Raw genomic sequence first — 26,488 nt, 5'->3', positions numbered from 1 at the left:
TGACCCGCCCAACATTCCTGAAATAGAAAGCCACTTAGAGCCAGGGATTTCGGATGCCTAACTCAGGGCTCTGTCCTCTACGTTGTTTAGACTCTTCCACTAATGGAAAAAGAAGAGTAACTCAAAGCAAGCAGTAAGAAAATGTCTAGGCATCAAGAGAAGCACTAGCCACAAGAGATTCCATATAATTCCCACAACTACTTATATAATTCCATATAATGCCACAACTGCTTAGGGAGGAAAGTCCTCTTACGCATGAGAAGGGGTCTTTGACAGGTAGGGCACACCACGCTCTCACACCCACCAAACAGCATGTGGAAACTCCCACCAGATCCCAGCCATATGCTAACTGCCTCGCAAGGAAGCTCTCGGACCAGTCCTGTAGTCTGCAAGCCAGCTTAAAAAAGGGTGCTCCCTTTGTTGCCCTCAACACAGAGAAACTAAAGCAGATACCTTAAAAGCAACCGAGGCCAATAGGAGAAGGGGACCAGGAACTAGAGAAAAGGGTAGATCAAAAAGAATTAACCTAGAAGGTAACACCCACGCACAGGAAATTAATGTAAGTCAATGCCCTGTATAGCTATCCTTATCTCAACTCGCAAAAACCCTTGTTCCTTCCTATTATTGCTTATACTCTCTCTACAACAAAATTAGATAAGGGCAAAATAGTTTCTGCCGGGTAGTGAGGGGTTGGCTGGGGGGGGGGGCGGAGTGGGTGGTAAGGGAGGGGGTGGGGGCAGGGGGGAGAAATGACCCAAGCATTGTATGCACATATGAATAATAAAACACCTGCCCTAGGGCTGGGGCAGGTGGCTCAAGTGGTAGGGCACCTGCCTAGCAAGTGCCACACCCTGAGTTCAGACCCCAGTACTGCCAAAAAGAATAAACAAACAAACATAAAAGAATGGCGCCCCTCTAACAGGCCATTTCTTGAACCACTATGAAGAACCCTTTATGTGGGCCGATGTCTCACAAACCATGAACCATGCACTCTGCGGGGAGGGGAGATGAGCTTAGGGGCACATGGATGACATTTTGAACTTCAGCATTTCTGCTTTTCACATACATTAGAAAAGCACAAGTCTAGCTCCTCAAACCCACTGTTTCAGAGTTGAGGCACAGAAGGAGGTTAACTTGTAACAAGGTGAACAGATGTAAGGACGCGACTAGATAAATAAGTTCACATGCAACACAGGTACAGAGAATGCCAGGGAGCACAACAAACTGGCACTTGAGGCCTCTGACCCGAGGAATCAGACCCATCCCAAGGTCCTCTAGAGGAAGAAAAGCTGGAGAGCAACAGGTACCCCACCCTGCCCCAACACACGTTGCAGACACTTCAAATGTCACTGTATTTTTTATTTTAGCTTTATTTGCCCTCGTTCTCCATACCACACAGCCTCTCTCAGATCAATGAGACAGACTCCTCAGTTACTGAAGCATCCTGAAACCCTGATTTAAGTAGCAGTGTCTTCTGGTGGCTTGATTGTAGGGTGATTCCCAGGTCTAGTTTTGTCTAGTTTGCCCTGAATAGCTCATATTCCATTAACAGTAACTCTATTAATACTTTATAGTTGCCGGGCATCGTGGAACACGCCTGTAATTCCAGACACCTGGGAGGTGGATGCAGACGGATCTTGACTTTGAGGTTGGCGGGGGCAAAGTTAGCGAGACCCTATCTCAAAAACAAGATGGGAGTGGGGAACTGGAAGCATGGCTCAAGTAGCAGAGCGCTTGCCTACTATGTGGGATGTCCTGGGTTCAATCCCCAGTAATGGGGAAAAAAGGCCAGAAACAGTGGTTCATACTATAATCACAGCTACTGGGTGGCAGACATCAGAAGGATCACAATTTCAGCCTAGGCAAAAAAACTAATGGCAGAACATCTCAGTCAGTGTGGTGGTGCAAATCTTTGATCCCAGCTATGCAGGAGGCTGTAGGCAGAAGAACAGGTGTCTGAGACCAGCCCCAAGCTAAAATGTAGACCCTATCCAAAAAATAATTCAAGCCAGAAAGGGCTTGGGGAGTGGCTCAAGTGGTAGAGAGTGCCTGCCTAGCAAGTATAAGGCCCTGAGTTCAAAAAATCCCAATGCAACCAAAACAAAAAAAGGGGGAGAAAAAAAACCCATCTTATCTTTAACTTGAGCAACAGTTTTCCCTTTAAGAAGGTTGACTTGGGGAATAAATTAGCCTCCCTCCTATCTAGTCACCTGTTCTGGTACAGCGCTGATTAGAAGAGAGCCCTGGGCCTCTCTCTTATTCTGTTCCTCTGGTAGATGACATGCCCCATACAGTGTGGACGGCAGGCCAAAAGGAAAACAGGAGCTCCTTGGATGCTGCAATTCCAACTGCTCTGTGCACTCAGCGAACTGCAGGAACACAGATTCACGGCAAGAGGTAGCGTAATAACAGAAGGCACCCTGTGGGTGGGGAGGGGGGTAGCTCACACGTGCTTCCAAGGGCAAGGGCCCCTCTGATGCACCCAAAAAGCTGTGGGAAAGGCCCTTCATTGCTCGCTTTTGCTGCAAAGGGATGAAGAAATAGGCTCTGAGCTTTCCCAAGCAGGATTCTTAGTCCCAAGCTCCTCCCCTTTACAACATGGAAGTAATCGTTCTGTTTTGTTCCAAGGGCCTTGCTGCTCTACACGTCCTCCTTACATCAGCAGCACCTAATCACCAGAGAGCTGGACAGAATGCCAGATCCCAGTCTTACCCCCAACACACTGAGTCAGTCTACCCTCTTACAGATCCTTCAGTAATCCCTTCCTGCAATACAATGGAAGGACAGTGCTGTTACTGCAAGGTAAGTTTCTGTTCCACCACATTACCTCTCCTCATTCATTTCTCAGTGACTTATTTATTAAGTGTCTATCACAACTGTGCTAGGCACCATGCAGACAGCTTGGGGTCAACAATAACACAGCTCCAGCCCTGAGGGAGGTGCTAGTCAAACACGGCAGCTTCTCAAGCTTGGATGTTCATCAGAATCAACAGTGCCACTTGAAACACAGATACGCATAAACACAAGGGCATAAAACCCACTCCACCCATCTACATCCATACAGAGTCAGGAACCATGAGACAAGGCCCATCAGCAGCTGCATATCAAACAGGCTCCATTGGTGGAGTCACTTTGCAGAGCAATTTGAAAATATCTAGAATATTATTGCTGTAACAAAATACCCAAGGCCAGATAACTAATACAAAAAAGAGGTACATTTAACTTACAGTTTTAGGCCTGAAAGTCCAAACAGCAATGGTGCATGCCTTGGTGAAGACCCCATGGCTTATGTGTCACAACTGCCAGAGCATATATATGAAGGAGAGATCACATTGCGAGGCAGGAAGCCAGAGAGACCAGCAAGGGGCTGTTTCATGAGAGCTGCTCAGAATCTAAGGCAAACCACATCAGCTCCTCCTGAGAGAGTTCTCCTACCGAACAACCTCCCACTAGTCCCCACCTTATTTTGTCTGTCTGTTTGTTTGCAGTACTAGACTTAAACTCAGGGCCTTGTAATTAGAGCTCTACCACTTGAGACAAGCCCCAGGGCTTTTTGCTTTAGCTATTTTACCAGGAGGGTCTCTAGAACTGTTTGCCCCGGCTGACCTTGAACAGTGATCCTCCCAGGTAGCAGGCATGAGCCACTCTGGCGAGGTCCCACTTCTCAAGGATCCCACCATTTCTTAGGGTGCTGGGGGACCAAGCGTCTAATACATGCACCCTTTGGGGACACACTCAAACCATATCCAAACTACAGCACCTAGTAAGCCTGCAGCAGAGCATAGCCTAAGAGCAGCTCTTCCACTTCCAGAGCTCCATCCTGAAGAAACGAAGGCACACATGCCATGTGCACGAGTCAGGAACAAGAATATGCACTGAGGTGCTGTTTTCAGAAGAGGGTATTTTAGAAACTATGAAACTGTGATCTAAATAAAAGAATGAATAAGTAAACCATGGTTAGGTCAAAGGCTACTGTCATAAAGCAATCAGAATGAATAACCAAGTCTGTGTGTCAACAGAATCTCAAACGTAATTGTTCAGCAAAGAAATATAGTTGCAAAAGGTCATATATTTTTACACACACACAAATATTGATATACTTAGAATTCAGAAAATGGTAGACAAAAAAAATGACACATATAGTAACCATCCTATCACCTTCATGAAAATGGTTTGCTCTGGGAGGAGAAATAAGGAAAGATATTGGTGCAGTGAGTATTGTTTTTTTAAGGTATTATGTCTGAAAGAGAAAAAAAACCTTCAACAAAATATAGCTAAGTTTTAATCTCTGTTAAGTCTGAAAAGTAGGTATTTTGGTATATAACCTATTCTCTTTTTTTTTTCCATACTTTTTGGGGTGTTGGTGTTTTGTGAGTTAATGATTTTTTGTTTTAGGTTTAAAAGTTTCACAGGTAATGTGATTATGTAGTCAGAGCTCAGAATTTCTCCTTTAGAGATGTTAAATAATAAAAACCTTGCTATTTAATATGAAGACATACATCTACAGAAGGTGACAATGTACAGCTCTTAAGGCTAAGTGACGACCTTAAATAACTTTACACTGATTTGAGAAACTTTCACATAGTAGGTAATTTAAATAAGCAATATTTTCTTAAAAGGCCAAAGCAAGAAAAGCAGTATTTCTCAAAGCGTGGTCCTCAGGTCCCTCGTGGCAGAGTGCAGGGAGGGGGGGATGCAGACTCCAGGGCTCACCTCTCCCCTACTTCATCAAAATCTCTAGGATACAATCCATCTAAATTTTTAATAAGACAATGTACCTGTGGGTACCATTCTTTGATACACCACAGAACCACTAAAGTGTAACACTTTTTTAAAACTGTTGTGAACCATCCATTTAAAACCTTGTATTTCTGTGCTCAATAAGGAGACATTCATCAGACTCTGAATATTAAAGTGCAGGAAATGGTCTCTGAATATTTAAGACAGTAATTCCACCAAGACCTTCAAGCAAATCCTGATTAAAAAAATGGTTTCCTGCACAGCATATCTAACCTGAAGGACAAAGAAATGTACTATAGGAGGAAGACGATAATTTCACACTGCCTTCCTCAAAGAACTTCTGAAAGAAACGGGGGAAACAGGAAAGCTCCACAAATCCAGCCTTGCTGCTGTGCTCACCGGAAGTCACCCTGACACAATTTTCATCAGAATCAATTACAATCAAAGCGTGGACTTGAATGTGGCTTCAGGGAAACCTGGCCAGCACAGGAGCATATCCTGAATTTACTGTCAACATTCAGGACACCATCTCCATTCCAGTCTATCATCTCTTTGCTATAAGTTCTCTCAACCCTCCACAGTGACCACCCTGTCTTCAACCTTTTGACCCTCTTGCCTTCCCTGATTTTCCTCTTCTTCCTCCCTTTTCCTATTTTCAAAACCCGCACTGCAATCCTAACTCCCAAGAGCTGGAAGACTGACTGCTCCTCAGCCCCAGGGCTAAAAACAACCAGCACAAGACATCCATCTTCACTAGTGAACAGGAAAATGCAGGTTGAAACCACAGAGGGTAGGGATGTAGTTCAGTTGGTGGAGCATTTGCCTAGCATGCATAGGATCCCCAAATCCTAGGGTTCAAATCATACTATTTGCACATAAAAAAAAATAGCTGAAAAATAAATGAACAAACCACAAAGATGCAATTTCACACCCATCAGATTGGCAAAATGCCATGTCTAATAGTATCAAGTGTCTGCAAGCATATGAAACAAATAGCACCCCCAAACACTGCTGGCTGGAAAGCAAATTGGTACAGCTGCTTGGGGGAGCAATCTGGCAATATATCGAGGTAGAAGGCACCCATTTCCTCTGATCAGCATCTCTCTTCTGGATATATAACATGTTAAACATTTACTCAGGGAGGTGAGTTCACAACTGTTCATAGCACTAAAACAGCACAGATGAAAAGTTGTTAGCTTTAAGCGACTATCAACAATAAAAGGAAAAAAGATATTGCAGCACATGCATTTGAAGAATATTATACAGCAGTTAAACTAGAATTGCACGATCTTAATGGATAGCTGTCAAAAATCATAACTTAAGCAATATTAACAAACAGATTACCTTAGTATTACAGAGCATGTCTAAAATACAAGGAAACAATACTATAGCTGGTCTCTGAATGCACACACATCTAGTAACAGCATAAAAACATGTGATAAACACCAAATTCAGAACAGTGGATAATCTGGGAAGAAGGGTGAGAAGCTAGGGAAGGGCTTGCAGGAGGTTTTAACTGTACAGTATTTTATTTCTTCACTGGGTGGGGAGTACTGAGTGTTCACTATTACTATCCATACTTTCCTGGATGCCTGAAATTCACCTCCACCCAGCAAAGGAATCCCACATTTGACCTACTTTAATCCATCTGTGGGTTCTGAAAGAGGCACTGGGACTTCAGGGCAAGGAGGTTAGACCTGAGTGAAGCCTTAGGAACCAACAGGGTTCCCCACCCCTGGTAATCTTAAAACTGTCCACAGCAAATAATCACACCCCAGAACTATGGCAAAATTCCATGTAGGCAATTTATTACAGCCCCCCAATTCTAACCCAGAATGCCAGAACAGAAACATTCCAAAATGCCTTTAGTGCCAGCATTGGTGACTGATATGGAATTTATTTGTTTAAAAAAACTTTTTGCTAGCTCACTTTTGGGTGGCCTTTTCTTTCAAAAGACCAGCCCACATTTTTTGCTCCACAACTGGAAGTTTGTTACAACTAGTTGCATTAAAATATTTAAAGCAGAAAAGGTAACAAAAGATACTATCTCATACAACTCTGAGTAGGTTCGCTTTGAGCTGGCTTCACCGGGAAGCGAGATAAGACCACCAAGATATATCTTTCTGATACTTCCAAACTTAATATATCATAAAACCACAACCAGTTCAAACTAACTAGAAAAACCAGGCTGGAAATGGGGAAAATATCTCAACTAGAGCCTGGCACCAGTGACTTGTGCGTGTAATCCTAGCTACTCAGAGGCAGAGATCAGGAGGATTGTAGTTTGACACCAGCCCTATCTCAAAAATACCCAACACAGAAAAGGGCTGGTGGAGTGGCTCAAGTGACACAGCACCTACCTAGCAAGCAGGAGGCCCTGAGTTCAAACCCCAATAAAAATAATAAATTTAATCTGAACTAGGGAAAACTCTCATAATTGTGAAGATAACCAAATTCAAAATTACTTTCAGTATAACCCAAATGCACAAAACTCCACATTAGTAAAAAAAAAAAAACTGAGCTAAGCGCTGGTGCTCATGCCTGTAATCCTAGCTACACAGGAGGCAGAGATCAGGAGAACTGCCTGATCCTCCTGTATTACACAGGAGGACAATCATGAAGCCAGCCCCAGCAAATAGTTTGCATAACCCTATCCTGAAAACACCCACCACAAAAATAGGGCTGGTGGAGTGGTTCAAGGTGAAGGCCCTGAGTTCAAGACCCAATAACACAAAAAAAAAAAAAGGAAAAGAAAAAAAAAATACACACACACACAGAGTTGTGAGTGTATGGGCAAACTAGAACACAAAGTTGATATTGAGAAAAGATATTATAATCTTACAATCTTTAATTCTATCTAAATATTAGTATTCAACTTTGTCTTCCCCTAGGATTCCAAGAAAAACAGAGGAAAAATCTACAGGCCTAACTGTCAGGTTTTGACCTAACATAAACTCCAGAACCTTAGCCCTGTGGGGCCAGAGAGAAAAAAAAAATTAAACATTATTTCACCTCAGCTCAGGCTGCATTTAAAAAAAAATCCTGTAGCCCTCACACATACCTGTAACCATTCCTACCAGATACACTAAACTTCTGGCAACCAATCATCTTTGAGAACAGAAAGCATGAGTAACAAAAGGTAAGCTATCTCTTCACACACATTGAGACTTTCTTTTTTAATTAAGAAAAAAAAAATTCGGGCTAGGGCTGTGGCTCAAGTGGTAAAGCACCTGCCTAACAATCATGAAGCCCTCAGTTCATCACCCAGTACCACAAAATAAAGTTTAAAAAAAAAAAAATTTCCAACCACCCTCCCAAAGTACCAAACTGGTAGGAGGAAGAATGGAAGGGAAGAACCAAACCAGGGCATGTGATAATGAAACCCCCTGTGTAACTATCATACACTAACAAAAAAGGATTAAAAAATTTACCAAACTACTTGCCTCAGGTAACCAGTTGATCTGTATAAAAATCCTCAGTCTTGTGAATTTGTACCAATTTTACTTCTCCTTCATTTGAATATAATTTCATTTATTTAAAAGAATTCAAATCTAGCACTCAAATATTATCCTGGGATTGTTTCACAGATGCTAATATCTGATAACTTCAACAGGGTTTTAAACAAGATAGTTTGGCCAATTAAGAGATGTGGATCTTTATAAAGGTTTTATCCAAGAAATAATATTTACTAAGAAGTTTTCATGACCAAAAAACATATACAACAGTTTTACAAGATGAGAAAAACTAAGACTCCACCAGAAATACAATTTGCCCAAAGTTACCATGACATTCATCCTTAATGGGTGACACCCCACGGTGCAGATTCCAGCTCTCTGACACTGATGACAATCATATTCTCATAAGAATAAAAGCTGCAACTAGAAAGTGCCCTGTTGTGTTCATTAGGCTTCCCATTAACTGCTTCTGAGATTCTGTTCACTTCTATCTGTGGATGTCACTTTGCATTGAAACTGTTTCCTCTTTACCAGTGTTCCATCTGAAAGGTAAGGAATGGCTGAGCTACTTGGGAATGGAGACTCATTCATTTAAGCACTCCATACAGTATGTACCAGCACTCACATAGAGGTCCTCAACAGATGGCTAGCTATAGGTACAAAATTTGTCATCTATCTTCCTTTCTTTTGCAGTGCTGGGGTTTGAATTCTAGCTTCACATAAGCTAGGCAAGCAACCTACCACTGAACTACATACATCTCCAGCCACCAAAGCTTGTAATGTATTTGCTACATGGTATGTCCTTCAAAATATATCTTATAGCACTATTAATGAATGAAATGAAGATCAGATGATTTAGACCAGTACATTGGTACAAGTCACATTTGGTGTCTCTTAAATACTTCCTCTTTAGAAAATTCCCCAATGCCAACAGAAAACTAAAAAAAGACCTTTCATTTGTACCTCAGAAGTTAAATCCACCAGTCTGGACACAAACCAGGACAATCAACAGGGGGCATTTCCTCACGCTTGGTAGCAGCTAAAGCATTTTCAACATTACAACACACCAGCCAAACAAGCTTTCCTATCTTCCTCCCAGACACTGCCTTGTGGCCAAGCTCACTTGCCCAAAGCAAGTTCATCAAGAATTACTACCGTAGCAACTCACAGGGCAGAAGTCAATGGGAACCAGTATTAAACTTCCAAAGGACAATAAAACTTCGGCAGTATGGGAAGCGAGAGGAAGGATGGAGATATGCTCCGTGTCCCCTCCATCTAAAACTGGCACAAGAAATGTGGGGAGGAGAGGTGGTGCTCAGTTCTCCATCACAGGAAAGGTTTGCTACAAGTTTTGTTTCTGCTCTGCTGGAGGAAAGAAGTTTGCTTTTCAGTGCCAGGTCATGGTCTATTTGTCTTCATAAAAAATGATTAACAAAAAAATTACCAAACTACTTGCCTCGGATAACCAGTTGAACTGTATAAAAATCCTGTCATGTTGCAAATTTTTACTAATTTTACTTCTCCTTCATTTAAATATAATTTCATTTATTTAAAAGAATTCAAATCTAGCACTCAAGCTAGCATCAAGCATTATTCTGGGATTATTTCAGGATAATATTTCTTGCAAGGCCCTAGGTTTCATCCCCAGCACCACAAACAAAAAAAAAAGGCAACCCTACCTGCTCTTACTACAACTACACAAACCAGCTGGGACCAAAGGGAGTAAGAAGTGGGAAGGATCAAGAAAGCAAGTAAGAGAAGTCCAATAGCAGGTGAAACCAGAAAAGACCTACCTGAAAACAATTCATCATCGAATGAAGACGCTAAAGGGGTCCAGTGAACATTTATGTCTGACTGGGTGGAAGGACAGCAGGCTCCACATCACCAACCTTCTCCACTAGGAAATGAGTCTGGGAGGGGCAGAGGTGACCTGAGCAGCTTTTTATAAGGGGCGGGGTTCAGAATTCCCATCCCAGACTTTCTTTACTGCCATTGGGCTTGGTTTGCATGCGAACTGTGCGGGCTGTTTACATCAAGTTGTTCCCATCAGGTTGGAGAAGGCATAATCTCCACCATCCCTTAAACAACTGGAAAGGTGACATAATGAGAGAAAAGACCCTGACAATAACAGCCAGCATTCACTGCATACTTGCTGTGTACAAGGCCCTGAACCCCAACAACGCATTTAACACAGTGCCTGGTGAGACAGCAGCCACTATCATCCATCCGTTTTCATAGATGACAAAAGCAAGACAGAGAGCAACTTTCAAGAGCACAAAGCTAGTACATATTGGAAGCAGGACCTGAAAACTGGGTGTGGTGGCACACACATGTAATCCAGCAGGTAATCTGGAGGCTGATGCAGGAGGATGGAGAGTACGCTATGAGCCCCTGTCTCAGAATATAAAACAACAAAAAGAAGCAGGACTTGAACCCAGAGTCTGACTTTAGAGTCCAAACTCATCACCTTAGCCCAAGACACCGTCCAAATAGGAAGATGAAATTATCTATTTATGAATTACCGAGTGCTTACTTCCCTCTGGTAGTAATCCTGAACTTGTATACTTTTAGGTGGCCACAGGAGTTGTCAACTCTCTGGACACAGTACTAGCCTGCTCCTCTCATGACCTTCCAGCAGCTTGTCTCCCTGGCTGAGTTTCACTGAAAACCGGTTGTGACATTCTGCCCAGGTGTGCCAAGACGTCCCAGCTGCACTGAAGGCAAAATAAAGCCAGAGGCTACCTTCCTCTTGGGACGTGCTGCCTCTCAAGTTTCCACCCTGCTTCAATACTGAGAGATGTCACCACACGCAAGCAGGACATGAACACCACCAAGAACAGGGACGCAGCCTCGGGACCCTGTAGGCCTGAGGCCACCCCAGCAGCACAAAAGACAGCATTCAAGCTGCTATGTTTCACAGTTCCCCTCAGGAGCTGGTCGCAGCAAAGAGACAGTGAGAAGAAACGCATCTCCTTCTCACTGCACCACACAACATTAATGCCACTCGACAGGAAGAAACAGGAAACCTGTCTGCTGGTGGAGAAAGGAAGAAAAAAACAGAGGAAATGGAAAGGCTCCAGGAGCCATCCGCATTATCTAACTCACCCTGCACCGACGCAGGGCGGTTATCACTAGGAAGCTCCAGCATTTACTCTGCTGGCCATGGCCTTGGCCCAACATGCTGAAAGCTGAAACCAGCAACAGTGGGTCTCAATTCCACCCCAGAGCTGACACATGGCTCTCAGTGCTCCTCTGCCATGTGTTGATCTTGAACCCAGTGTGGGACAGAAGGTGTAAAAGGCTGTGTGATGGGGGAGGGCAGCAGGGTCACCTTACCCCAGCACTTCTCAATCAAGCCTCCTCTGGTTCCCTGGTTCCCTTCGATGGCCCATATTACCAGCTTCCAGGGAGGGCTTCCCCAAACTGGCACCGAAGGACCTCACTTCTACTGGCTTGGAGGGGTCTGGAGAGTGTGAGCAAAGAACACCCCCTCAAGCCTGCACAGAGGGCAATGCTAAGCTCCCCAAAGCTCTGACAAGTGGGGGTGCCAGGAGGGTACACCCTAGGAACCCAGAGGCTGGACACAGTTCTTGCAGAAACTGAAAGGAGAAAGCAATGGGACATTGCAATGGGTCATGGACCCAGACCCCATCAGAGCCCAGTAATGTCCCTTGCTGTATCCATGCTGGTCAGCCTTCTTGGAGTCTGCAGTGGATGGGGCAGGATTGCCCCGGAGTCCTCCTCCTAGCCCTCAGTCATCCTCATAAGGGCTTGCATATGCAACTGCCACAGACTTTCTTTCACAGGTGGGGAAACTGAGGCATGCAGAACAAACAGCCGTGCTTTCCTCAACCAAGCTGAAGTTCACCTCTTTACAATTTTGCACTTTTTTTTTTTTACAGCTTTATTACATTTCAAATTTCTCCAGACACACGAATTGCAGTTGCAAAGTGAATTTTAAATACAATCGAAGCTGAACTCAAAATGAGATAAGGGCAGCCAGGCGGCCCGGCAAAGGTTTATTTACTGCAAGGAGAGAATAGGTGCCCCCCACTCACTTCCAGCACATTCCCCACCCCCACCCCCACTCTGCTCTCCCGGGACACCCGTGTGCGGCCACCTTCCCCCACCCCACAACCATCACCACCGCTTGCACCGCAACCCGAGGGTGGGGGCACGGCAGCGGCCCTGGATCCCTGGGATCGGCCGGCGGGCTCCGGTCCCCGGCTGGGACAGAGACGGGGGTCGCTGGGAGGTTGCAGCCCGGGGCCGGGGGAACTTGAACCCCTGGCCCGCGACCGGCGTGCGTGCGGCGCGGCACGGGTGCCCCTTTCTTCACGACCCCCGAGGCGGGCAGGCGGGCGGCCACTCACCATATTACAGATGGAGGCGATGTTTCGGACAGTCATTAGTCTAAAGGTTGCAGCGATCCCGCACCGCCATCTTTACAAGGGGAAAACAGCACCGGCCATGGTGGAGCGCTCGCGGCGAGGGCGGCCGGGCGGGCGGCGGCGAGGCGGCCTGGGTCCGGCGTTCAGTTTGGTTGCGAGAGGGAGGCCGGGCCGGGCGGCGGCGGCGGGGAGGCGGGGAAGGGGCGGGCGGGAGGCACGCGGAGGGCGGGGAGTGGCGGAGCAAGGGAGCCTGGGCCGCGGCCGCGGGCGAGCGGGAGGAGGGGCGGTCGCGCGCGGAGTCCGCCGGCCGCTCAGCCCGGTGCCACCCGGTGTCGCGCGGCCGCGCCCCTGCCCCGCGCGCCCTGCCCTCCCTGCCCCGCGCCGCTCCCTTCCCCGATCGGCAGACTACGCGGCAGTCACGCAGCCGATCCCCCGGCCTTGTCGCTGGGGAACCGATCACCGCGCTGGCCGGAGAGGCCCCGCAGGGACGCGGGCGCTTCTCCTCCTTGCCTGTTCCCGCCCGGTCCCCAACCGTCTCCCAGGTTTTCTTTTGGGGCGTGTGGAGAAAGTGAAGGGTATGGGGTGACTCATCCAACTTTTTAGTTTTTCTCCCTGGGATTCCAGCCTGATGGCACCCGCGGGGACCCGAGAAGTAAAATGGGGTCAGGACATGGGAAGTGGCTAGAAAGCGCTGCCTGGTAGAGGATGCCTGGAAAGAATAGGATTCGCTGCACTCAGGCAGTTTGTGACATTAGCAGGTACAGAGGACAAGCCCAGGGTCTGGGCAGATTGTCCACAGAGTGGAAAGAACGAGAACAAAACTTTTCTGCATCCTCCAGGAAGACATAGCCCTCTCTGGGGCACCTAACCTCCCCTTTGTGAGATGGGTTCTCGCTCAGCTTGTACACCTTTCCCGCAAAAAAAGGTGATGGCTGCAGACTCAAAGCCAACCCTGTACCCCGCTTAGCAGGTAAATTCACCTGGATTGAAAGAACCTGTTCAAACGTGGGAAAACACTTTTACAGGCCAGCTTGCCGATTCAGGACTTTCAGCAGAGAAGTTGTACACATGAAATGTGACAGATTCGTAGACCAATATATTTAATGACAAGCTGAATAAGAGAGAAAGTAATATAATTGAAGACAGTTTTTCTCTAACCAATGTTAATATACTAGGAGAAACAGTCTTAATACATGTAAGATTTGATTGCTTCCAGGACCCAAGTGCAAACAGAAGACAGACACTGCTGACTGAAGGTTCGTGGGTTCATCCCCACACTGTACGTTTGAATGGATATAAGGATTAATATTCCTGCTTGTGATAAGTCATCCTACCCAAATTTTGTTTCCAAGTAGATCCCGATGATCACAACAGCTAACTTTAATTTCTTATGGTTGTCAGTTATGATTCTTTATACCTATGCACCCTCGATTTCCACATGACTCTGTCCGTTAGACACCCTTACCTCCTTTTGCACATCAGTAACCTAAGGTTGAGAGGAGCAAGTGTCCTGCCCAGGGCTGTGTTACCCAATGTTACAGAGGAAGCTGGTTGCTGTCCTAGGTTGGGTACTACTTGGGGAGGAGGGGAAGACAGCAAAACACCCAAATAATGACCAGTCAGACAATGCAGCCCAAAAAAGTTTAAAGATTTGAGGAATGTCATTTAAGTTCAGGAGAGCCTAAGGTTAAAACTCAGGCCTCTGAACTATTTCACCGAAGATTAACTATACACATTAATCCAAAGTTTTAAATGATAGGAATTTTTATGCCATGATAAAAGTTCATTATTTCTCCCAATATGGACACATAGATGGCAAAGTCTACAGTATGGAAAGCATCGTTGATGGAATGAAAAGTAAAAGCTTCTTCCAGAGTGCTCCATTAGCAAGTCAACTTGATCTCTATGCCTTCTAACAGCCTACAGTAAAACTAAAGTGCTCAGTACAAACAACTGCATTGAAACTCAGGCAATGAGTTCCAGACACAACAAAGCGATTGAACATAGCAGAGTTTGTTAGATTCATGAATGGTTAAATATATTTCATTCTTCCACAGAGCTGATATTCATAAGTCTAAACTGGAGACAGCTTGAGTTGGAGAGCTGTAATTTAGTTTCACTCAGTGAGGAAGCATATTCAGGGGTGGTAAGAGGTAAAATCTTGAAAATGGAGACTTGCTGGTGAGAAAATTTTGAGAAAAAGCATTCTACCTATAGAGAACAGCTGGTGGGAAGGTACAGAGTTAGGATGGGAAACACAACAAATGGTAGAATAGGCTACTGGCTGGTACTAAGCAGCCTCAATGAATTTGAGGATGCATTCACTCCAGGTAGTGTGCCCCTTGCTACACAAAGTGTGGTCCATGGACCAGCAGCATTGGCACCAGCTGGGAGGCTGTTAGCTGTACTCATCCCAGAATGTGCCTTAAGTGGGGAGCACTTGTTGGCTAGAATTCCAGCTCTGTCTGTGTAGCAATCATTTCCCTTCTCCAATAACAGCACCTGGATTCTACTCTGGGGAACTTTCTCTCTCTGGCTTTCAGACCTTAGGGTTCAGGTGTGTTTCACCTCTCTCCAGATTCAGGACTGCCCAATGAGGGCACCTCATCATGTAACCACAGGGATCAGTTCAGCAAATAGGATGTGACACAAGCTACACCAGTAAGAGTCGGCCCTGGGATTTGGGGGGAAAGGAATGCTCCTCTCCCTGAGTTTGCTGAGCTGATGGGATATAAATCTACAGCTGTGGCCTTTCCACTGTCTGAGAATGAAGCCAACACAGGGAAAATTTGCTGAAATATAGATGAGAGATCCTGGCATCATTTATCCAATTGGAATTTTCAGTAACTTGAACCAGTAAAGTTGTCATTTTCTTTGAACACTTTAAGTTGGGTGTCTGCTACTCCCAACTGAAAGAATCCTAATTCACCAGTATGTGCTGTCCCTGAAATTCATTAGGCTCATTCTGAATTTATGATGTTCCCATTTCTTCTCTGCCCTCTAAACCCATCTCTCACAATTGGCCTCCTCCATATAGTCTTCCTAGACTGCTCCTCCCACACATACTGCTCTACCTAACCTTTTTTTTTTTGGTGGTGGTACTGGAATTTGAACTCAGGGCCTCGTGCTTGCCTAGCACAAACATCCACTTCGCTCTTTGCTTGGTTCACACTCACTCAGCCTTGAGACAAGTGAGATGCCTTTATTTCATGTCCCTAGAGCACCATCATCCTCTCCACTACACACTTGTAAATGTGTTTATACCTTGTAGCACAGAATGAAGGCAGTGGGTAGCTAAACAGTAGACCTGGTGTCAGGCTGTCTGGACTCAATATAACCATGGGTCGTTTCTTCACCTCTTCATATCTCAACTTCTTTATAAAATAAAGACAGTAAGAGTAGCCCTCAAAGTATGGGTTATTTCCTGTAAAATATGAAGAGCATGCCTGGCACATACTAAGCACTAAGTGAGAGTTATTATTACTGTGCATAGGTAATTTGATTACTGTCTGTTTCCTACCCTTCATCAGACATGAAGAGATTGGTCCCCATGTTGCAGCTAAAAAACAGCACACTGTCCATAGGAGTTTAAATTGAGTATTTTGACAATTGCCTCTCTCCATGTGGTCTGGAAGCTCCTGGAGGGACAGAACCTAGCCTATTATATCTTAAAAACCCATCCAAAGCCAGACATGATAGTTCTTATAATCCCAAAATTTGGGAGGCTAAGGCTGGAGAATGGCAAGTTTGAGGCCAACTTAGGCTACATAGGGACTACCTGTCTCAAAAAACAAAACTAAACTAAACTAAAAACCTCATGGTCTCAAGCACTGTACCTGGCACATTAATTCCTTTCCCTTTTCCTCCCTGCCAAATATTTAAGACTGCAGTTCATTTACCACGCAAGTGCTAATAACCGTTGGCTGGGGGAGGGGAGACTGTGCTGTCTGTACACTTTTGATTGCCAAACTGCTTCTGTGGAGTATTTTTCAGTTCCCTAGGAACTTTCTGACCACCTTTTTCCTTAATCCTCAAGTATCCAAACATTAAAGACACACTCTGTGCTAAGCCTGTGAGGGGCATTGGCGATCCTGGAATAAAAAAGGCAATTCTAACACAGTGTCCCTCTGCATTGCTTATGAAGGTCTTTGCTGCTAGTGCTATTAGTATAAGCATAACCTTGGAGTGAGCTTCAGAAACTACATCTAAAATGATGATATAGTTTCATGGTGCATTTATGGGTAATTAACATTTCCTAAACTTGCCAGGCATGGTGGTGTACACCTATAATCCCATCAAGACTGAGACCAGCCTGGGCTACATAGTGAGGCCCAGGCCAGCCTTGGCTACTCAATGGAACCCTGTCTCAAAAAAACACATGAAAACACAAAAAATCCTAAGCTTTCAGAACAATTGTCTTATTTTAAAGTGTGCATTGAAGGGATTTTTCAACTACTGAAGGATTTTTAAGCTACGTTGGAACATGATTGGATTTTTACTCGATACATTCAGATTAACTGAAAGAAGAGAGTACTCTAGTTGACTACTCTAGTGAAGAAGGTCAAGAACAGCAAAAGTGCTCCAGGTGAGGCCAGTTAGACATGCAGGACAGTCCCAGGTTTCTGGGAGCCTGGATTTAGGGAAGTGGCAATGGAAAAAAAGAAGTGGCCAGACTTGCTTTTGGAAAGAGTCAGCTGAATTTGTGGTTGACTGGGATGAGGAACGAGGACAAGTCTCCTGGTTCTGACTAGAATGAAGAGCATGTCTTTTTTTTTTTTTAATGATAGGGGATGCTGAAGGAGGAGTCTCAGTGTAGGTGATTGGGGAGAAATGAGCTTGCTTCAAAGGTGTTGACTTTGAGACAACCATGAAACATCTGAATAGTCATATCAATTAGCCCTTAACTCTCCAAATCTGGAGCTCAGAAGAATCTGCACTGGAGAAATAAATCTGAGTAATTAATACACGGAAGGTAATGGAGGACATGCAATTACGGGTGAGTAGAAAGAGGCAAGGAGGTGGTCCAGAAGAGTTTCACCATGCAAGAAACAGGCAGAAAAAGAGGAGCCAATGAAAATGAAGACAGCTTCCAAACTGGGTGAAAAAAAGCAAAAAGTCCCATAGAATCACAAAAGCCAGAGTATTTGAACATAGAGGGAGTAGTCCAGTATATTAAATACAGCTAAGGAGTCAAAGATGATAAATAACAATGGCAACAGTGGTCACTTCTTGAACAGAGTTTAAGGTTCAATTAATCCTTTAGATAGTTCTATGAGAGAGGTAAATTACTTACTAAATTCTTCACTGTAGAGGGGAGGATATTGAGGCTCGGGGAGTTAAGTAACTTTATCCAGAGTTGTATAAGCATTGTCACCAAAGGCTTCTTTGAATTCTATCAGGGGCAGTTTGTGTGGATGGGTTAGGATAGAATACAAGTGGGAATAGAGTGGTAAGTGAAAAGGAGATAAGAAGCCAGAGATACTTGGCTTTGAAGGAAAGGAGGGGTAGGTAGTAGACAATGGGCCTCAAAAGTTCCTCCAGTGAGGGGGTTTCTTCTACCTGGTCTGCTTGGTCTGACTCGGCCCACCTCTTCCAATCTGTAAATCAAACTCATGGCTAACCCCAAGTTTCCAGGCTCACAGCTCCCCACCCCATGTCCCCTTTGTTTCTAGGTCATTAGTTCCCCAAAGATCACTTCCATAGGAATATCTCTGCCCTCTCCAGTAAAACTTCAAATCAAAGGTCACTTTTTCTATCTCTTTAGAAACTTAAAACACCTAGCACAGTGTGTGTGTGTGGGAAGGGGGGTGGCATCCACAGGAGGTTCTCAGATACTTAGCAGGTCTTTATTTTACCTGAAACACTTGGTTCACTTATAACAACCATTTTACTTACCATCTTGCTTTCCTGATAGTTTCTCTGTCCTCCAAACTCTGGTATGAATGATGTAGAGCCTACAACCCTGGGACAGGGGCGGGGGGTGGGGTGGGGGAAGCACTTAGCAAGTAAGTCCTGTGAGGATGCTGCAGCAAATGGGCTTCCCTAGAAATGAGATTCCCTGGAGAGGCCATAATATAAGGAGAGATCTCAGGCAGAAGCTCCAGGAAAGTGAGGGAATCCATGGTTCTGTCCATTTTATCTGTTCTGTTCCTTTTATCAAGGTTATCGTAGGTTTATGAGGGGCTAGTGAACAGTGAGGCTTGCTGGGAGCTCTTCTTAGAAGGAGTTGAGTGGTAGGACAGACCAAGAGCCCAGAAACTTAGGAAGTCCTTCGGTGAGCTGAGGAAACTCATATAGGACAGCCTCCATCTTCTCAGTAAAGCAGATAGGAATATATTCTTCACTAGTCCCAAGGGGATTTGACTTTTCTGTCCACTGCTGGATCCCTCAGAACTGTAGGCACATAGAAGGTGTTCAGGAAATGTTTGTTGAATGAGGGTCTGATCAAAAGAGTATAAACTTGGAAGAACACTTAAGCACAGACTAGGGTAAGTTGAGTAATGGTTCTACGGCCAGGTCAGATTTACAACAGGCTTTCTTTGGGGACATTTATATTCCTTCCAGTCCACAAACACTATTTGCAATACAGAACTCTTCTGGCCAAGTTAGACCTCAGGGTCCTCGTAGTCTGTGTGGTGTCATTTCCATTTTAACAAACCCCACCCCACCCCAACCACCTGCTGGTGGGAGGACAAGGATATAGAAAAGGCACCTGGGGACTTCTTCCCTCAGAGGGGAAGCACCTGTCATTCTCTTTGGTCTTTTCCTAGAAAGCTGTAAACCATGAATTCTTTCACTGTGAAACTTTGTCCCCAGTGAGGGCTTAGGGTTCCACTTCTTCATTTCTTCTCAGAAAATAGAATTGGAAAGGCAGATTTAAGTTCTGCACTGTCAAGGCCACATGGATACTCTCCTTCTGCCAATGGCTGTAGTGCGCTGTACCCTGTAAAGCACTTTACACATGCCGCCCTGCTTACTGTCCCTGATGGCTGATGCCCTGAGAAGCTAGGATTACAGGTGTGAGCCACTGATACCCAGCCAGGTTATTTTATTTTATTTTATTTTATTTATTTATTTATTTTGGCAGTACTGGGGTTTGCTTGCTGAGGTTATTACAACTTTTTAAAGACTATAAGTAAAAGCCTCATACTTTTTCTGTCTTAATATTTTAATTAAAATACAACATATATTCTGCAAAGTACACAAAACTTTTGCGAATTATGGTAAAGCAGACACACCCGTGTAATCACCACCCAGGTAAAACAAAGGACATTACCAGCATCATTGAAACCCCACTCCTCCTCCCCATCCCATGCTACTCCCAGTCACCACCTCCCTTCCCAGGGGGATCCCCATCCTGTCTTCTGATACCATAGTTTAGTTTTGCCTCAGGTTTTGTTTGTGCATGTTTCTATACATCAAATCATGCAGCATGTGCTTCATAACTAACTTCTTTTACTCAATGTCATGTTTATGAGATTCAAGAAAACTAGTTCTGATCTGAGTCCCAGGTGTGGGTCAATGATAAAGCCTTACCTAGCATGTGCAAGGCCCTGGGTTCCATCTCTTGTGACAGGTAGGGGAGGGGGAGCTGTAGCTTATTTATTTCATTGCTGCATGATATATTCCTCTATTTGAAAATGTAACCATTCATTTACAAATTCAACATTGATATATTCAATATTGCTTCTAGCTTGAGGCTATTAAACAAATGCTACTATGAAGGCTCTTTTGTGTATCCTTTGGTGTAGATATACACACATTTCTGTTTGGTATATATCTAGACATAAGTTGTTGGGTCAAGGAGTGTTTAACTTGGTAAGATGGTGTCCCAGGGGTTTTCTACCAGTGATCATACTAACTCTCCCACTAGTACAGTGTCAGAGTTCTGGTTTTCCATATTCTCCAAGACTTAGTTTTATCAGCCTTGTTAACTTTGCCATTTTGGTTATATTTCACTGTGATATTAATTTTAAATACTATATTGTAATAAAATAACTAATTGTGCTTCTATTTATAGCAGAACAGAGGGAACAATATATAACTTCATAATACTCATTACAAATATTTTTGGTCATCACTCAGGAGGCTGAGGCAGGAGGATCACAAATTCAAGGCCAGCCTGGATTACATAGCATGATCCTGTCTTGATAATGAGTCCATATCATCCTACTGTGTTTTAGGATGATCTTAACACAAAAACACCAACATAGACATGTGATAGATCCATCCCAAACATCTAGTAAGTAGAAGGACTCATCTAGTACCTTCTTGAAATAGACAGCTGGGGATGTAGCTCAGTGGTAGAACACTTATGCAAGGCCCTGGGTTCAATCCCCAGTGTCACAAAAAATAATATAAAATACAAGATGGACAAATGATAGAAACAATAAGCAGTAACAGAGAAATAACCAGCTTTTTAAAACATTAAATACGAACTAGAAAATGGAACATTACAGTGAGATTCATCAAATTCAACCAATTTAGAGCCAAGCAAGATTTAATAATTCAAACCCTCACCAACAGCAGACAGAGCCAGATCTAGAAGTTTGGTCCAAACACCCATAGCCCTTTATGGTCTCCTGAGAATTTTATTGACATACTTTTCTTACATCTAAAATTTCTCTTTAAACTCCATTTAATTTCACAAAGTTCAGATTAATTTTGCAAGTGCACTTAGCTAACTGTGAAGAAAATCAGTATGTCCATATGTTGTAATAATATAGCCATGCTTTCTCTCCCTGATTAATTAGGAGCCAGCTTTACACTGAAATCCAATCCTAACAGAACATGCTATCTGGCTATCACTCTTCAGAAAGACAAAAGTAGTCTGTCTCAACTCCCACTACTTCTCTGCCAGCAAGTCAAGGTTTAGAGTTTTATAAAGCAATCCATGTAAATACCCAGCTCTCTTTTCCTCTGAGGACTCAAGAGGGGGTCTACCTCAGTAATGTGATAGTTTCTTGGATGAGGATGTCACCACTGGCCCACAATCCACAGAGTGTGGTTCTGCACTGATCCATGTACATTCATCCAGAGCTGCTAGGTGACAAATAGCTCCTAACTACAGAGGTCCAACCTCTGGCTACTAACCAAAATAAGGCTAATTTGTCCCTGTAAGGTTTATGGTTTGAATCTCTGCTAGCAGCATGACTTTCAGTCATCTCTCATCTTGATTTGGGAAGCATAAATTCTCTTCTATCCCATTGTGGTATTAATTTAAAGTACTTATATATTACTTAAAACAAAGCTCCAAAATGGTGACTTATAGACATGTCTAGTTTAACTATGGCTGTGTTTAAAACCTATTTGAATTAATGCCAACAATTGAAATCTAGGACATTCACATAAACATTCAGATTATCAGCTACTCTTGAATCATCAAAAGCATTAGCCATTCAGGGTCCACATTACTGGTGGTGGTCAAGAGTAGCTGAGTGGGGGTGGCCTCCTTCAGTGGGGACATGTCTCCCTAACTCACCAGTCTCCTTCCCAGGCCTCTTCATTCCTTTATGCTACTTTCCTGACTTCGATGGCATTTGAGTTTCCAATGAACCCTGTCCTAATCCAATAGCCCCAAAACTAGAGTTTCTGCCTAGAGGCAACAACACCAAGGCATGGGCAGCAATTGGAGAATCTCATATTAAGTTGCCTATAATTGTGCCCCTGCAAGGCCTACTGGGCTGCCCAAACCTGTCATTGCCATGCCATTTCTACAGGCTGGATCTTGACAAGCACAAAACTTTACTGGCATACAATGCATCAGCATTCACCCAGAGTTCTGGGATTTCTGTTACACCCATGAACCTGATTCCCATCCCTCTTCCCAAACCCATGAGCAGAAAAGTGCTGGGAATCGTAGTTTCTCTAATTTGCAAGAAATGCAATGGACAAGATCTGCAAATTCGAACTTTTTAAAGCAGCTATATTTTCCCCCTGTGAGTCAGTGCATTCAACAATGCTATTTAAAATTCAATAACTAAAGGCAAAAGAAATTATAAAAGTGGATCATCACTTTTATGGAAAACCAACTAAACAAATGTTTTACTCAAAATGTCAAGCATTCAGGGACTTTAATAAAATATGGAAAGTACATTCCTGAGGGAAGATGAGCAATTCAAAACCAGAGCGGATGACAACAGTGCTAATTGATACTGCAAATATAAATGGCATTCCATGTCCTGATGGGATGACACAAACCATGCATAGGAGCTCTGGGGCCCCAGGGGAGAGCAGCTGTGCAGGATGTCAGGCCGTGGGTGTAGAAACACCGTGTCCCTGACAGTCCACAGGGGAAATTAGTTCACTGTCAAATAGAACCACAATGTATAGGATCTACAGTGATAAAAACACCCACGTGTTCTAGGAACAGCAGGTAGTAAGAATTCCACTTGTGTCAATCAACATCCAGCTCTGAGGCCAGGTAAGGTGGCTTATGCCTGAAATTTCACCTACTTGGAAGAGATTGGGAGGATTGCAGTTCAAGGCAAAAATGTTAATGAGAACCCCAAGAAAAGCTGAGTGTGATGGCATCACTTGTCATTCCAGCTATGTGGAAGGTATAAGTAGGATGAACCAACCTGGGCAAAAGCACAAGACCCTACCTGAAAAATAATTAAAGCAAAAAGAGTTGGAGATGTGACTTAGGCAGTAAAGCAACTGCCTAGCAACCATGAGACCTTGAGTTCAAGCCCCAGCACTGTCACAAAAGTAAATAAATTAAATAAATAAATAGAAAGGTCCAGCCCAGAAAGCTGTACACCATGAGGTCACTGGTTGATTTTGTGAACTTATTTTGGAATAACTGCTCAGTGTGCACCCCCTTAGTTCTTTATTCTTAGTCTCTGATGAAGCTGCCATCAGGCCATCCATTCTACAGCCATTTTATTTATTTAAAATGTATTTATTTTTGTGGTGCTAGGATTTGAACCCAGGGCCTTGTGCATGGGTTCCACCTTTTTAGTTTTTTTTTAGTGAGTTTTTGAAACAGGGTCTTGCCACTACCTTTGCCTGGGCTGATTTTGAACTTGAGATGCTCTTGCCTTTACCTCCCAAGTAGCTGGGATTATAGGCATATCCTACCATGTCTGGCTCCATAAAAATCCCTAGAAGAGAGTGACAACAATTCAGGCTCCAGAGCCCTGCTCCCAAATACTCAACTCTGATCCAGTAGGGCAAATAGGACCGGGTGGGGACCAGGAACTTACACATTAACCAATGGTCCCAGAGGGTTCTGATATACATAGTCTGTGGCTACCCTTTCAGAAATGTCATCTCAGAAGGTGGCAGCATTCCATGATTTCATCTCCAGTACCAATTTTAAAAACATGCATTCGATGAAATGACAAAAATATAAAAATTTGGAACTCATAGTAATACAAAACCTCTTCCATCATTATTGGACTTGTTTATCCTGTTAAATTTGATAAATAAAGGGCAAGGAAAAGAATCTATGCTGCCTTTCCTATTTGAACTATTTTCCATGGTAACCAAAGAGTATATAAAAGGAAGTTCTTCTTTATATAATCTAATAAATGCAGAAATGATGAAACTTAAAAAAAAAGTCATAGCTGGGGATGTGGCTGGGTATAGAGCACTTGCTTAGCATGCACAGGCCTTGAGTTTGATTCACAGCACCGCAAATGTTAAAAGATCACAGTTTACAGACACTAATGAAATAAGGGCTACAAAGCATGAACGTAAATGGACACCAAAGCTATGCAGTCAGAGGTGATGAAGGCAAACTTTATTTGGGGGAATTTTGATTGACACAAGCTGAACCCACTGATGAAGCTCAGAAAAGTGGGGCTGACATGTCATCAAGAGCCTTTTAATGTGGTGCACTAAGTGACAGAGGTAAGCAGGGAGTTTGGTAACCTGAGAACTATGGCTTGGATGTGGATAAGGAATCACATTCTAGATTGCTGTTAACAGAAGGGCTTGTGACGTACAGCAGGGATTTGCTGACCGGAAGCTCCTGGAGCCCACAAAACATAACAGCCCAGTCTGCCTATCCAAGGCCAAAAACTCCCCACCTGACATATGGTAGGAGGTGATGACACGTAGCCCAGTCTCTGAGAGTTAATAACACATAACCCAGTTCTCAGGACTGACCACTCCCATGTCTGCAGACCTGAGTAAGAGCCTGAGGTCTTGGGACCTCCAACACAGCACTAACCTCTTGAGTGTGCCCCCCCTCCCATTGAGGTGCTGCTTTCCTTTACATAAGTAAAACTGCCCAACCCTCTTATGGGACCTGCAGCACCACTCCTAGTGCTCAGCTGTCCTCTGCTTCTCTGTGTCCTAATAAACTTCTTGCTTCTACTTGCTTGTCTTATTAGTAAATTCTTTTGCCAACCAGTGGCACCAGAAGTCTCCGACACTAAGAGGCAGGAAGTTCTCTTGCCCAAAAATTCGATCTGAATCTCATCAAGCCAGAAATTAATGAAATACAAGAGATAAAGAAATAAATGCTCTGTGAAGAAGCAATAAGACAAATCCAGAATGTGGGTCATTTTACAGGACAATCCAATTTCTACAACAATGAGTGGTTGGCTGCAGAAAGAGGAGTATTACAAAATAAAAGACCTAAGGACATAAGCAGATTCTATGGCTGGAACTTGATGAGAGGAGACTGACTGTAAAGGGCAACTTTGAGACAATCAGGAAAGTCAAGTATTTTTGCAAAAGCTTGGGCAAAAATAAGAGTGGGTGGACAATAGCAATGAGATTAGCAAAATATTGCTAGTTGCTGAAGTTTGCTATACTCTTCTTACCCTTGGGTTTGCTTGACATTTTCCATAATAAGAAGCTTTTAAAAATATACTGTCGCTTTGGCACCCACATCAGGCTAATGATGTCAAAGGGACTGAGAAAGAAGTATAAGTTATTATAACTCAGGAATTAAACATCCCTTCTAATGTCTCCCATACAGATGCCCTTCCAGAAAGTCAAAATTCCTTCTCTTTCCCTGAAATCTGTTTTTTTCCTCTCAAAGCCCCAAAAAGCACCAATAATTTTCCATATGCTGCATTACCCACTTCTATAATGGCTTAATGTGTCACAAAGAGTAAATGGAACACCATTTGCAGCTTTGAGCCACATTCAAAGACTAAAAAGCATCACTCATCTATTAAGTGAACACAAATGCTTTTCATGAAATTAGGGTATAATGATTTTCACTACTCAGGAGTTTTAATCTTTTTTTTTTTTTTCAGTACAGGAGTACAGGGGCTTGAACTCAGGGCCTCTACCTTGAGCCACTCCACCAGCACTTTTTTGTTGTTGTTGTTATGTTGGGTATTTTTGAGACAGGGTCCCCCAAACTATTTGCCCAGGTTGGCTTCCAACCTCCTGATCTCTAACCCCTGAGTAGCTAGAATTACAGGCATAAGCCACCGGCACCTGGCTGGTATTATAATCTTTAAAAATAAAAATGTGTTAACACAATGGTTATGCTCTGTTTGAGCACATTTATAGAGTAAAAGGATAACTATCTTACATTATTCAAAACTTACTTGTTCTTAGTCACCTTAAAGAAAATGGCATCAGGCTCAGAATTTAAATTTCCTGAATCAAAAAGTACCCTAATTAATCTGAGTGCATTTGTAAATTCTAAGGACAATACTATAAAGGTATATGCAGCAATTCTTAGCGGCCATTTGGCTTCATTACCTTGAAAGCTAAATTTGGCTATTTCACTCACTGCAAGGTGATCTGTTAACATGTACACACAACTCTCTTAGCCATCATTCCCTTAAATGTCTATCTTCACCTCAAAAGACATCAGCATGGATACTAACTTGGGCTCTTTTTAGTATTTCTAAAAGTATTCTTTCCAACTTTGTTTTTTAAAAGATTTAGTCAGTGACCTACTGTCATTTCCTGTGAAATGCCAAGAAC

General features: G+C 43.6%; 1 protein-coding gene across 2 annotated transcripts in view; it reads right to left on the bottom strand.

The window, feature by feature from the left end:
* The window catches only part of Usp46 (ubiquitin specific peptidase 46), a 61,011-nt gene extending 48,246 nt beyond the window's left edge, over window positions 1-12,765 (bottom strand). The window contains exon 1 of one of the 2 annotated variants that reach the window (XM_020161790.2): window positions 12,569-12,765. In XM_020161790.2, the coding sequence (XP_020017379.1) occupies window positions 12,569-12,604 (36 nt within the window). In that variant the 5' untranslated portion in view covers window positions 12,605-12,765. Of the gene's footprint in view, window positions 1-9,988; window positions 10,376-12,568 lie in introns of those variants that run through there. The other variant, XM_074042266.1, reaches the window with a different exon arrangement.
* Window positions 12,766-26,488: the final 13,723 nt, after the last annotated feature.

This window comes from Castor canadensis, chromosome 9 (assembly GCF_047511655.1).
Source record: "Castor canadensis chromosome 9, mCasCan1.hap1v2, whole genome shotgun sequence".
In the NCBI taxonomy this organism is placed as follows: Eukaryota; Metazoa; Chordata; class Mammalia; order Rodentia; family Castoridae; genus Castor; species Castor canadensis.
This window is presented reverse-complemented; position numbering and strand designations above follow the sequence as displayed.